The sequence below is a fragment of the Embiotoca jacksoni genome, unplaced genomic scaffold (assembly GCF_022577435.1).
Source record: "Embiotoca jacksoni isolate LCO1_2020_lvr unplaced genomic scaffold, fEmbJac1.0.p SCAF_7, whole genome shotgun sequence".
Classification (NCBI taxonomy): Eukaryota; Metazoa; Chordata; class Actinopteri; family Embiotocidae; genus Embiotoca; species Embiotoca jacksoni.
In genome coordinates this window covers 17,326,141-17,340,921 of record NW_027185425.1, presented here as the reverse complement: position 1 = coordinate 17,340,921, position 14,781 = coordinate 17,326,141, and the positions used below count along the sequence as shown (strand labels likewise).

At 41.6% G+C, this 14,781-nt stretch overlaps 1 protein-coding gene across 2 annotated transcripts in view; it reads left to right on the top strand.

Annotated features, from left to right (window-relative positions):
* The window catches only part of fam135b (family with sequence similarity 135 member B), a 51,777-nt gene extending 42,786 nt beyond the window's left edge, over positions 1 to 8,991 (top strand). The window contains exons 14-20 of one of the 2 annotated variants that reach the window (XM_069176016.1): positions 751 to 917; positions 1,222 to 1,313; positions 1,419 to 1,516; positions 2,441 to 2,592; positions 2,725 to 2,835; positions 3,372 to 3,485; positions 5,042 to 8,991. In XM_069176016.1, the coding sequence (XP_069032117.1) occupies positions 751 to 917; positions 1,222 to 1,313; positions 1,419 to 1,516; positions 2,441 to 2,592; positions 2,725 to 2,835; positions 3,372 to 3,485; positions 5,042 to 5,247 (940 nt within the window). In that variant the 3' untranslated portion in view covers positions 5,248 to 8,991. The other variant, XM_069176017.1, reaches the window with a different exon arrangement.
* Positions 8,992 to 14,781: the final 5,790 nt, after the last annotated feature.

The window sequence follows — 14,781 nt, the reverse complement described above, 5'->3', positions numbered from 1 at the left end:
TGTGTTATTTATGCTCAGGCTGGTGAGAATAATGCCTCTGACTCACTATATAATGTGTTTAAAAATGTAAGGCCCTCTTTCGAAGGAAAACTTTGTAGGAGTGAGATTATAATCCACACCAACTGCAGGAAACGAGGCCAAAAACACACGGTTTTATGGGCACCGGGAGACGTCTGTTGACATCTGGTGCAGGAGCTGGCAGTTACTCATGCTTGGAAAGTGTGGCATAGCAAAATGAAGCGAGGGCAAAATTTGAAGCCAGGAAGTCAAGACGAGGTGAAATGCCTCCTGAGTGTATTAAATCACTTCAAAGAGTGCGCCGGCAAATCCATCATGATTAAGCTGCAAGTACAGGAACTGGAATCGGATTTGTTTTGACTCCTGCGTGGCTAAAAATCTGTAACCTGGCGGGATGACAGGGTAATAAACTTTGAGGAGCTTACTTTGTGAGTCGGAGACTTTTGTTTAGCAGCCATGGTTTGCTCACAGATGGGCAAAGTGAACTGTTATTAATCAAATAAAAAATATGCAACACAGGTTTTCTATTATATTTTAGTCTAGTGGGAGAAAACTGTCGGATTAATTTACTTTTGAGAGATGCACTTTCAGTGTTATTCAAACTTTGAAAAGAAATCTTAGATCAGCTTGTCTGCACATTCCTGGAAAGTTCTTCAATTTACTGCTTGCTCACATACAGAATATAATATCTCTTGTTTTCTTTTTTTCCAAATGTTTTTCCCTGTTCTCCAGTTTCTACAAAGCCAAAGAGGAGCTGTTCAAAGAGTTGAGCTTCCAGGCCAGCTTGTACAGTGACCTTCCTCTCCTGGCGTCCGACCTGCCCTACTTCCCCCCCGAGGAGGACGATGAGGAGTTCGACGACGGCATACACCTCGTGGTGTGTGTCCACGGGCTCGACGGTGAGGCCGCACACAGTCAAAAATGTTCTGCTTCACTGCGGTCCAATTCCATTGCTGGAAATGTAATAGCTATTAACCTGACACATCCTGCTCTACATCCTTTTTTTCAGACTCCTATTAGCATTGTAAATGTAATATAGTCTCTGAGAGTTATGTCCTACAACCTGAAAATATCACATCGCACCGTACTGTCTGCATACTAATTCCTTAAAACGCATTTCAGGTACGTTTTAAATGATTAATGGACGCTCTCCATTAAAAAGCTGAGCTACAAACTGCGTATAACTTCCTCTCCTGCCTCCAGGAAACAGTGCAGACCTCCGGCTGGTGAAGACCTTCATCGAGCTCGGACTGCCGGGGTCCCGGCTCGACTTCCTCATGTCGGAGAGGAACCAGGTACGTACATTTGACGGCGGTGGGACCAAACCTGATGTCACGTGTGTGTAAGAACCCCTCAGGATAGTTTGCAGAGCGCTGACGGCCATGTTTTTTCTCTGCCAGGCTGACACCTTTGCAGATTTCGACACCATGACGGACAGGCTGCTGGATGAGATCATTCAGCATATCCAGCTGTACAATCTCACCATCGCCCGGATAAGGTCAGCCGCTCGGGATTAACAGCACTGACAAATCTTCTTTTGATTGATTTTGATTGATTATTTGAGGCAAAGCCGGAGCCGGAGTAGCCCTCCGTCCGGTCAGCAGATGGCAGCAGAGACTTTGCACTGACTCGTCCTAACTTGTGGAGAATCACTGTTTCCATGATAATGTATCGACTACAACGGACGAGTGGCACAAAATGGATGAAAAGCTCTTATCATATGGTGCCAATAAGCTTCTGACTCTCACTTGATAGACTGTGCCGGGCTGTTTATGATTGTGCTGCCGAGCTCCAATCAAATTAAGCTATTCATCTTCCCGTTTAATTGCCCTCAATGTGCCAATTTATTTCTTTGTGAGAGTTTTCTACCAAAGTTTTCTAAACCATCCTTATTGTGAGGTGGTCTCTGGAGAGCACAGTATCAAAGACAAAAGCATTGAAGTGCCACAGCAGCATCTGGTTCCCTCCACATTACCTCTATATTTAGTTTGGTGGGAGACCGATGAGAAGGAGTCGGCGTGGTGATGAGGGATTCTTTTAGCAGAGCTGCAACAGTACAGTAATTAAACTCAGTGGCAGACATAGCTTGATGAATCTAATATTTCCCTCTGCTGGGATGATGCTATTAATTCATATGGTACGTCCTCTATGTTGGCATCATTAAGTTGTCATTGCCTTTGAGAGTGTTTTAGTTAATGAGTCTTCTGTAAGTTGTAGCCGGAACCTCCAAATAGCTGAGACCAGTTCCTGCTTTCCTTCCAGAGGAGTCTGTGATAAGCTATTGCACGGGGTTGTAGGTCAGCAGCGTTGGAGGCACTTATTTATATATATATATATATATATATATATATATATTTAATCCCAACCACCCACTCATGCTGCAAGTTTCTCTCTCTGAGAGTTGTTTGTCTTCGGCCAACAGCTTCATCGGCCACTCTCTGGGGAACATCATCATCCGCTCGGTGCTAACGAGGCCCCGCTTCCGCTGCTACTTGCCCAAACTGCACACTTTCCTCTCGCTGTCGGGCCCACACTTGGGAACGCTGTACAACAACAGCGCGTTGGTCAGCACAGGTGAGGCCCCGGGACGTGCAGACGTGCTGCTGTGTGTTGTCTTCTGCGCTCCTCAGCAGCATTTAGTCTTTTATCTGAGAATATCATCCATACTGCTCAGCTGCCGGCCCTGACTGTGTGTGTGTTGCTTAGGTCTGTGGTTAATGCAGAAGCTGAAGAAATCCGGATCCCTGCTGCAGCTCACCTTCAAAGATCACGTCGAACCACGGAAAACATTCCTCTATCTCCTGAGTCAGAAACCAGGTATGAAAGCAGGCCAGATCTGAAACACAGGCGCTGTGTATTGACTGCCTTTGCTTTACAGACTATTACTTGAAAGACAGTCTGTTCAAATATTCATGAAAAATGTTGTCATCTTGTCTTTTTTGTCATATTTTCTGTACGTGTGAGCTCGCTAACACTCAAACCCCTGCCAGCGAGCTGTGAGAGGCCTGTGAGAGGCCTCCCCACTGTGTGAGTGGAACAAAGCAGTCGTTTGTCACACAGGCTTGAAGAAGATAAGCCTGAAAACGCTTTTTTTTTTTTCCTTTTTTTTCTTTCCCCCTCTAGAGCTGTGGCAGGCTGACAAAATGATCCAAACCCTGTCATTGGAAACCCACCAGTGCGCTCTCTTGAAAGCACACTGACAGGAGACTGAAGGGAAAAAAACACAGCTTTGCATTTTACAACCAATTCACTCCTTTCCTCCGTCTTGCCCTCTCTGCATCTTTCCCTTGCTCTCTCTCTCTCACACATGCTGTTTACAGTCTCGTTTACTCGTTTGTTTTGTGTCCTTTTAGGGCTCCAGTTCTTCAAGAACGTGGTGCTGGTGGCGTCTCCGCAAGACCGCTACGTCCCTTTCCACTCCGCCAGGATAGAGATGTGCAAGACTGCTCTCAAAGACAGAACAACAGGTCAGAAGTGTATAAATAAACCTATGAAGGTTTTTCTGCAGTCTCACTATTTACAATATCTTTTAAAAAAAAAAAAAATCCGTTACAGTATTTAATAAGGATCCTGTACTCATTCAAAAGGGCCACTTTCGAAGAAACTACACATCCTTCTTCCTAAATCTGAAATCATAAGCAGTAAAAGCCGCTCTCGCTCATTATGTTCAGTTTTAACATGAAGACTGGAAGCAGTGGGAAACGGCTAGCCTCTAAAACTATCTAAAAGTAATTACACATTTGTTTAATCCATAAAAAAAAAGACTGTAAAAAAATTATGTTTTGTGATTTTATAGGGGAACAACAACAGAGAAATAGTCTAGTGCATAGTTCTGTAAAACAACAACTTGTCTGTACTGACTCTCAGCAAGGAAGCACAGTTTTCAAAATGTTAAAATGCACCTATAAGGGCAAATATTTTGTGTAACATAGATGTAGTGAGCAGTGAAATTAAAGTAATGTTGGAGTGAGGATGCAACTTTTGGGCTAATGCTCCTTAAAGAGGCAGGTCAACATTACATTGCTATTATTGTTTTGGTCATTTTTGGGTAAAAATGTCAAATATTTGCTGCTTGTAGCTTCAGAAATATGAGGATCTGATGCTTTTGATCTGACAAAAAAAAAAGTGCATTGTCAGATGCCATCTTGATCTCAGTGAAATTGTACTGGAACAGGCGTTATCACTATCAACCGTCATTTTAAAACAAAACATTGTACAATTAATTACAATTGTTATGTATAGCCCTAAATTTACCTATTAACTGTATATATACTGACGGTACTCCTGGGTCTGAGAAATTAGACTGATGAGGAAGTGCCGCAAGCTGCGATACCACCAACATTATTTTGAAAAATTGGTTTTAAAAAGCTATATTATTAGGGGGCATGTCTGTTTGATCGACAGGCCTGCGGTGCAGTCAGGTTACGGCTATCGGTGGGCGGGACGTAGTATCGTCCAGTTTCCAATCAAATCGAGTTAGATGACCAAATATGGTCACGTCTGGGTCCAAACTACTCCAAACTAGAAAGATGGTGGCGGCCAAAATGCGAACTCGAGGCTTCATAACGACCGTTCACAAACATTTTGCCTCTTGAGTTTAACCCTACATTTCAATACAAATGTGTCACGTTAGCCTGTCTCTGCCTGACTGTTGCTCACAGCTTCAGTTTTCTTTACCGTGATTATAGTCTGGAAACCCTGTTCACATTAATGTTTGCACAACTGCCGGACCTATCAGCGACCGAGGGGGGTGGTTACAATTTTTATGTCAAGCTTTTTGTTTTCTAAATGTAGCTGCAGTGTTGGTAGAGTTTCAGCGCATATGGTGGTCGGTGCTGATTGGTTACAGTCTGCTCCAATAGGTTCAAGGTTAACATGAGGTCAACACCCTGTAGGCTGCAACAACTGGAAACGATTCTCTGTGGCGGGTTTTCAGACCCATGTATTCACACGTTAAATTTGGGTCCGATAACAACAGGCTAGTGTCATATCATGAATAACTTTCCTTCTGCTTGCACCGCAGGGCCCGTGTACACCGAGATGATCAACAACCTCCTGCAGCCGCTCGTGGAGGCTAGAGAATGCCGGCTGATCCGCCAGAATGTGTTCCACGCTCTCCCCAACACAGCCAACACGCTGATCGGCCGCGCCGCCCACATCGCCGTCTTGGACTCCGAGCTTTTCCTGGAGAAGTTTTTCTTGGTGGCAGGGCTCAACTACTTCAAATAAAGGTGTTAGTACCGCTGGCTTACAAGGACGGATCCTGTTTGTGGTTGATTTGGAGGATAGGGTCTTTCCCTTCACCCTGTACAGTACATGTAATGTAAATAATCCCTGGTATCCACAAGGCCACACCTGTACATCACGTTTGTTAGGATTGTTAGCAGCTGTTATCAAAGGATCGGTGTGTTGTGACTGTTTAAAATTGCTGACTCAGAAGTCTGAGTTTGACGTGTAGCCATGCAAGTCGAAACATCTGACATCAATGACAGGACTGTTTGTAGATGTTTTGTCGGCCTTATGAATAACCTCTCTTCCAGAACACTAACAGATGCTAATCGTGGTCTACAGCATTTACGTACTTTCCCTTTAGCGTTGGTTTATAGCCTTGTATCACTCTGACTTCTCCTTTAAGGCTTACACCGATGATGGTCTTAGACTGTCCTTAGAACCAAGGCAATTTATCCCCTTGATTGTACATGAAGTATTTTGTTGTACAAAACATATATGTTCCTTTATAAAGAAATGAATATATTGTTTAAAATTATTTATTTTTTATCTGCTCATGTGTAAGTAATCCATCTAAATGTGAATTTCCGTGTTTTTAATCATCAAATGAAAAGTAAAGTGGTCTACAGTGCAGGCAGAAGTGTTATCCCACGTAGCCTCAAATTCACTGTTCAATGTAATTCTGCTTGTTTCATACAATCACTTGCGTTTAACCGTCCATCAGATCCACCCAACTAACTGTCACTGTTAGCTAAGTATCGGGCTGCAGCTAAAGTGTGCTCTACTGTATCTTTAATGAGATATGGCTCTACCTGGCTGGCACTGGCTGATTTACTAAATTCAGGAAGTGAACCGTTTGCTAAGCCCCGCCCTCATTGGTAACTGTTGCCACGCCTGTCAAGCTTTCCATCCTCACGAGGGGATGTACGATGAAACGATGAGTCCCTGATTTGAGACGTAGGACGACAAAACCAGACTTCTTTTTGCTCTTGGTTTTGTTGTCTTAAATTACATCCGTTGACAGAGTTTCTCTCGCTGTAGCTATCTAGCTATTTAAGCTGACATGAACAGCACTGACTTCTGGCTGAAATACGCAACATTAAATTACAGAAAATGTAGGATGAGACTTTTATTGAGTTGTAACATACCGATGTTCAAATTCTCAGCTTACTGTTTTGAAGAGCAGGACAGAGATGCTGACGTTAGCTTCGACTCTCACACCATCATGAACCTTCAACCGTGCGTACCGTGTTCATGAGAAGAGGCCTTGTACACATGGTGTTATTCAGGACCTCCAGCATCTGAATTTTATGAACGTTTCAAGTTCACGAGTTGTGACATGTATTCAAAAACGTTTTCAAAAACATGGTTAAAAAAAAGGCCATAGAAGTTCATTATTTGTTAGATGTTAAACTAGCGTATTACAATTTTAGATGTACAGAGCTCGATCCACCGGCATTATCCTGAAGAGAATAGGAGGCGGAGCCTATTCCTGCTGACTGGACAGTTATGGCTTAGATTTGCCACATATGTGGAAGTACAACCAAATTAGCTGGAGATGCTAACTCTTCCATTTCAACATGTGCAGAAATCCAAAGCTCGACAGGCTTGTGGTGCCTGGTTACGGTTTCTTAGCTATGATTGGACAATCGCTATTTGGGGGAGGGGTTTAACAAACTGTTTTTTTTTGTGATAAACATCTAACAATCTAATGTTATTTAAGTCAATTTATATAACTACGACTACCACCATCAGCCACTTGTCAGTAAGCTACTTTCATGATGCTCCTTGAGTCGTGTGGCAGACATGCAGCAAACAGGCTTACAGCAGATATAATGTGCAGATAATGTGAAGAAGAAACACGTTATCCATGACTATACGCTACAATATTGAGGTCTAATGACCGTCACTTTCTTAATGAGCCATTTAAAGCTGTAAATGAACATCCTCCTTTGAAATTCATTGTATTTTAAATGGCGTATCGAGGGTGTCGTGGCCGGAGGATTTTTAGCATAACATGGACCCACTGCCAAGACTCTCCCTCACACACTGTCTATGTAATCAATGTGACGCATGAGGACAGCAGGGGAGCCGCTGTCGTAGCAGCAATTTGTGACATGAACGTGTGCGATTCTGAACATCTCATCAGCTATATCACAACTGTTTTTTTGTTTTTTTAAATATTTTAATATCTTCTGCTGTCAAAGTGTTGTTTTTTTTTCCCAGCATCGTGGTGAGGTCGGTTTCCTTGTCGCCGTGCTGTCCATCAGACGATGTTTACATTCTGACATCGGAGAACTGTTATCTTAGTCGTCTCATGATTTGCTGCATATGTAGTTATGTACATAAAGAGAGCTATATTTTAACCTTTGCACTGGTTCGATGGCAAGTGCACTTTATTGACAACCTTGAATCAACCTCCACTGGCTTTACGAAATACAGCTTTTTCTTTTTTTTTTTCTTTTTTTTTAAAGATGCACTGCTTTTTTACATCGTCTCCTGCACTCGTTGTAAGAACTAACTTCGGCCGTCCGTCTCGACCGTTCGAGCAGCGTATCGTCTTCAAAGTGCGCTGTCCCGCAGAACAACCGATGACATCGCAAAGTGCTCTTTTTCCGTGTGGCGGCGACGGCAAGCAGAGTGTCACCGTAATTGACTCTAATCAAATGGGCTCCTTCGGGATGCAGAGATCGTTCTCAAAAAGCCACTAAGCAAAGCTGCGTAAGCAATCTGTAGGAGCTGCCATGCATCATGCACCATTTCGCAAATGCCCACCACACACAACACACACACACACACACACACACACACGGACACTGTATATGGATGAGGCTTTGGCCTGTTTGCTTTTCCTTTGTGTGTGCGCTGACAGACCATGTGTGTTTACCCAGAGGGGTCAGCGGGGAATCAATGGAGGGAAAAAGTGTTAGAGAGGTATTGAGATGGGCCCCCTTAAAGGGGAAATACAGGTATGAAATTGTTTCATGGGATGGATGGCTGTCCTGTAAGAGGTTTCACTTGAAGGCGCAATATTGGATCAGAAAGAATTGTATTTACATCACCCTGAACGCCGTCCGTGTGGAGGAAAATTCTCATTTTTTTTAGTAAACCTGTTTCCGAGAGTGTAACGTTCATGCTGCTGTCATAACTGAGAGTGAATTCAGAGGTGATCCATAAACCCAATTGATCCTTGCAAGTGCTGTCAACCTTCAAAACTAGCTGACTTGGACCTTTTTGTATTTGATTGCCCTTTACTGAGTCTTCTTCATGTGTAGCACGTGTGTCAGTGTGTGTGGAGAGTGTGATGTGTGTGTGTGATGTGTGTGTGTGTGTGTGTGTGTGTGTGTGTGTGTGTGTGTGTGTGTGTGTGTGTGTGTGTGTGTGTGTGTGTGTGTGTGTGTGTGTGTGTGTGTGAACTGAGACGTGTTGTCATTGCCCGCTGGTCATCCTTCATGTGTTTGAACTGAATGTAAAAAATGTTGGACGTGACTGTGAGGATCATGTATTTATTTCATTCTGCAGTTCTGTTGCTGAATGTATAACATGTAAAGTACAGTAAATACTACTTCATCCGTGCCAATACTACTCAAATATTTTTCTATGTTGCTGACTGTACTCTATGTATTCCTTAGTAGCTTGTGTTCTATGTAAAAATATAAATACAAATATATATATATATATATAGAATAGTATTACTATAACAGATATGATGTCAGAATAAAAACTGTTCCTTTTGCATTATTATTGTGTTTGTGATGTGCGTTTGTCGAATCTGCTTTCAATTTCCTGTTTAATACGTCACATGCCTACAGGAAAATTAAAAAAGCCACTTTTATTTTGAAATATTATCCAGCGTCCCTATCAGTAATGACATCTCATTGCAGTTTCGGTGTTTGTTTTTTTAACACCTTCAGACTCCGCATCTATTGTAACATAAATTCAATATTTACTGACTTAATCACTGAAAGACGAATTTGTAGAAACATCTTTTAACAAAGATTATTCTTGAAATGGATAGAGGTTTTTGGACTTTATATATTATTAGCATTATATTTTAGCATTATAGATTATTTCAGTTTGCATTATTTTTTAATTAAATGTCCACCTTTGTGAGGATCAAGTTTAGGGTGACAATAAAATGGTCACGTTTCAGAGCTTTGTTTTGTTTTCTGTATCATATGATATGTGACCACCATAGTTTTGAACACATGCACTGTTAAAATATAACAATCATGTTCACTTTTGAATAAACTGGCAATTTTACTCTTTATGTTGGAAGCTATAGGATAATTGTTGCAACAAAAAACATGTATGACTAGAAACACGGGCGGTGCCAGGGAGGGGCCTGGAGTTGCTGTAGCAAAAGTGGGATAGCCAAAGCATTCCTTGTTTTTTAATTATTATTTCTAATAAGAGAATATTATAATTTATAGTTTGAAAAATAAAACACAAAATAATTATTTTCAGACAAAGAAAAACAACAAACACAATAAAGCCAACACAGGTGACCGGATTCGGCCAACGGGCGGAGCTGCGTTGAACTTTCAACCGGACTTTCACTTCCTGTTAGCCCGAGCGCAATGTTTTGGTAGCTTAGCATTAGCAAGGTGGGTGTAGCAAATGGACGTTAATAAATGCGAGTGATAGTGAAGCCAACAGGGCTCATGCAGGTGATGTAATAAGTAGATCTTGTGAAATAGTCAGTGACCGGCACCTGCCCGCCTGCGTTGCTCTATATGTTAACAATCATGCGCAAGAGGCTCCAGGAACTGATGCATTCCCTGCAAGGCCATTTGGAAAAAGTTGAAACAGAAACTTTTTGGATCGATCGAAGGCGCAGAGGTTTGTAAAATCTTGAGCCGTGTGTACTGTGGAACCCGAAACCTGCAAAGAGAAGACGGGGCCATGAAAAGAGACAAACCCACTGCTGCATTCCCGCTGAACCGCAACAACATACGTTTGTTGTAACGAGGAATGACCGATGGTAAGTGCAGGAGTTTTGTTATTCTCTGTTGCCTGTCATGAATTATTATGCATTTTGTGGTTGATGCGCATATTCTGACTCTGTGGTGCTCGTTCATGAAACATCAGGTTCGTGGATTCATCAGTCCAGGTGTTGGTGTTGGTGTTGGTGTTGGGAACTGACCTCTGACCTGTGTGTCTGCAACTGTGTGAAGTTTTTACATTCAGAGATGTGTTCACGTTGGCGGGCTTGTGAACCTCACACCTGTATCCCCTGAGCTGAATATCCACTTTGTGTTTACTGCTGAATAGCACGAGCTGCTGGCGATACCATGTTTGTGTTGTGTGTGTGTGTGTGTGTGTGTGTGTGTGTGTGTGTGTGTGTGTGTGTATGCGTGTTGGGATGCTGCAGTAGATTAAACTGTGGCGACCAACACAATACAGGGAAGCTTTTAGTGTCTCAGCGACCCGGCAGCACCGCAAAAGACCAACTGTGGTGCGTTCACTGGCAAGAAAGTACAAATATAACAATGTTGGGACGTGTTTGGTACAATGATAAGGACATGCTGATCGTAAAACTTTATTTAACTGATATTAGAGACTGTTGTGTTTTTGTGTTTATCATCAAATCCAATGAAAAGCAACTGTGTGGAAGTCAGTCTCTCAACAACAACAACAACAACAACAGCAAATTACAAAAATATTTTTGAAAAAGATTCATCATTTTCCTAAAACAGCTGGTCACTGTAGTTTTTTGCAAATGTTATCCAAACAAGTCTGTGCAGTTTTTGAGGATTATTTCAATTCACATTTAATGGTTGAGTGAGTATTTACAACAAATCAACTTCAAATATGGTGTCCATGTTCTTCTTTGTAAGAAACATGTCAGTCTGTGTGTGTGTTTTAATAGTTTGTGGGCAGCATTTGACCTGTGGAGGAATAAGACATCAGGCCTAAAAACACACACCCACAACACTGACAATCATTACCACTTACAATTATGTGATTAGAATATAGTATTCCATATAATTTGGGTTACATTGAGGGAAATTTGTCTTCCATGTTGAGTAAAAAGTTGTTTTGTGACAATTTATGTCATTTGGCATTGTTTGTGTTCTGCCTTGAAGGTTTGATATTGTTAACATACAGAAATTCACCACAAAATCAATCTAAGTACAAAGAACCTGAGTTCTGTAAATTATGCTGGAGGCTCGCTGTCATAGCTAATATATTTGGATGCAATACAGTCATCTGAAAGAAATGTAAATTGATTTAAATGGTTTAAGATCTGGTTCTATTTTCATTTTAGAAAAAGGGACTGAATGCGCTGCTGATGCAGGTTGTGTTTTGTGTATCTGATCATTTGCAACAAAAAGAGAGCGTTTCCTTGAACAAATCACCAATGGTCTTATTACAGACGAGCAGACGAGCATCTGACTCATTCAGTCATAATATCATTCACTCAGATAATCACTGAGATCTCAGCACTTTCCATGGAAAGGATAAAAAGAAAATACTGTACTAGTGAATTGGTTTAGTGAAAAAAGAAAACCACAGAGTTTCCCAATTTACAGGACAGAATGAGAAAGGAGTGAACACTAATGAACTAATTTCAATCGAATGCAGAACAAAAGGGAACATTTCGTTCTTGTGTTTTCCTCCTTGAAAAGCAAGTGTCCACTCATCTGGCAATCTAGCACGTTATCAGGAACACTACACTAATACTGGGCCTCCAGGACAGCCTCGATTCTGGGTGCCATGGACTTCACCAGATTTTGCTCCATCAAATATGTGCAGATGTGTCAGCTGCACATTGATGCTGATCTACTGGGTTCAGATTTGGGGACTGGTGAGACCACTGAACTCACTATTGTTCATGAAACCAGTTGGAGACGACTCTGTTGCACGGTGCGTCATCCTGCTGGAAGTATTCATTAGAAGGTGGTAAACTGTGGCCACAAAAGGCCATAAAGCATTCAAACTATGATTGAACTGTAAACATTCCCCACAACATCACCCCATCACCGCCCGGCTCAGGAAGGACTCATGCTGTTGCCGCCAAATTCTGAACCTGCAATCTGAGGCATCAGCAGAAGTCAGGCTGAATCAGACGTGGCTTCTTCCAGTTTTGGTAAGTTTTGTTGAGCCTGCGCTGGCTGCAGCCTCAGCGTTCTGTTCTTGGCTGACCCAGAGTGAACTTCTGCTGTTGTAGCCTCCAGGTTGGACGTGTGGTGCATTTTGAGCTGCTTCTCTGCTCAGCGCAGTTGTAAAGGATGGTTATCTGAGTGACTGTCACCTCCAACCAGTCTGGCTGTTCGCCACCAACAGAGAGGCGTGTCACTGGATGTTTTTTGTTTTTCAAACTCGGGAGACTGAAGTATCCTCATTCTGATATCTGATGTAAACATTAACTGAAGTTCCTGACCTGTATCTTCAGGATTGTATGTGTTGAACTGCAGGCTGATTGGATAACTGATGGAGATGTTCCAATACCATCTTAAAATTGATATCGGGGCCAATCGCAGCATTTATTTAACTGATGTGCATCGGCTAAAGCGAGCTGTATTTACCCACAATCCTTTGTTTTACGTAAACTGTTGCACGTGTTTCATAAACGGAGAAAACAGTTTATAGCCGGATGCAGAAGTGTATAATGACAGTTGGCATACGTTCAGGTATAAGATATATGCAGTGTCGAAATATTTTAAAATTAAAAACAAAAGCAGCACAACAGCCACTTGTGATTTCAGCAAAGCAGCATTTTGCGAGGCAGCTGTAACAGAGCTGCCTTCAATACCACTAATATGATACAGCACCTGAAAATAAAAGTGAAATACAATGAGTTCTCTCAGGCAGCTGTGATAAAATAAAATTGTGATTTTTATTTGTTGCGACTAAACAACAGAAATGCTCCATAAAAAAGATGGGAGAAATGATAAGAACAAGGGAGATCTCCTGTCTCAAGTTCACAGCATACATTTTAATAAGCCACCGGAGTGTTCAGTTGAAGATTGAAGGCGCTCTTTTTTTTTTTAATAAAAATGCTTTTGTTGTCTCATCAATACCAAACATATCGTCATTCATGTTTTAAGATGCTGCAAATTATATCCAGCTACAAAAAAAAGCCTAAAAACAGAAGTACAGAGAGTTGTTGTCGTGGAGACGTGACTCCATCTCATCCTTTTGCTTTGGTGTGAACTGGAAGGTTTTACAGTGGTGCGGACTGGTGGTTCTCGTCGTAATTCTTTGGTTTGAATTAACCCTTAAAGTGAAGCTTTTACACCCATTCAAAGTGCAATTCTGATAATAAGAGTAATTTTGAGTTCGTCTTTACTACAATGCCACACTAAGTAGAAATGATAAGAGCTATCGATATCAATGTTTTTTTGTCTGTTTACTTGGTTATTTTATTAAAATAATTGGAATTGTGATATGTATTGGAATGTTTTTGTTTGTTGACTTCTATTAAATAATTTAATTTGTTAATTATTTTGTAAAAAATCTCTATATATAAATTTTAAAAAATCATTATCGAACCACATGGATGCAGGCAACTTTGTCTTCATGCATTGGAGACCAATTCCGTTGTCGAGCATTGTCAATATATTTGATTTATTTTGATCATTTTAATGAACTTGTGGTGTGCACCGTGCAGCTGGATTGTCGGACAGTACAAGAATCGGTTTGGCTCTTTTTTATTGGCAGATACTCGGTATTAAATAACTCGGATTGGGTCTGGGGCCGTAAAAACATTCCTAATCGACCTGACCGGCAATATGTCATCAGAGCAGGTTCTCTTTACCACTAACCCAACTGGGAATTGAAGGAATTTGAATTTTTTTCTCCAAAATGACTTTAAACTATCTGGTTTAAATGATACCAGTATGTCGAAGAGTTGCTGTGAATTTAGTTGCACCAACAATAAAGTATAAATTATGAGTTCAGATTTTTTTCTAACATTGTTCTGACATGTCTTGGAAAAAAAAAAATCCTGATAAAAGGGCTTCATGGCACCAAGCCAGAGAAGACAGCAGGATGCAGTGGGTTATCATGTAGCTTGGTCAGTTGTCAGAACGCCATGCTATTGTTTGCTGGTATACTGTTTGTAGAGCAGAACTGAAAAGTGAAATATTTCACTGGTAATTTCCTTCCCAGAACACTCAGTAATGTAAAGATGTCCGTGGAGGAGACCTCTGGCCACCGAGTGGGCTTACAGCACTCGCTTAATGCTAGCCAGGAGACCGAAGGGATGTAACTGAAGAGGGATCGAATGAAACTTTGCTATCTATTTAGCATATCCCACAGCAGGCACAGTGGACATATATTTACTTGACACGGTGTCTTTGGGCCATTTAATTCAATTAAAAGTTAAGAATTAATTTACGTAACAGTGAGTTTCAGTTGCCCCCCCCCCCCCCCCCCCCCCCCCCCCCCCCACACACACACACACACACACACACACACAAAAAAAAGGCAGGAAGCCAAAGTTCGTGGAGGTGCCGGATGTGCCGGTCTGATCTATAACTGCATGTGTAAAGATGCGTTCCTAATAAAGTGCCCCGTGAGTGTCCC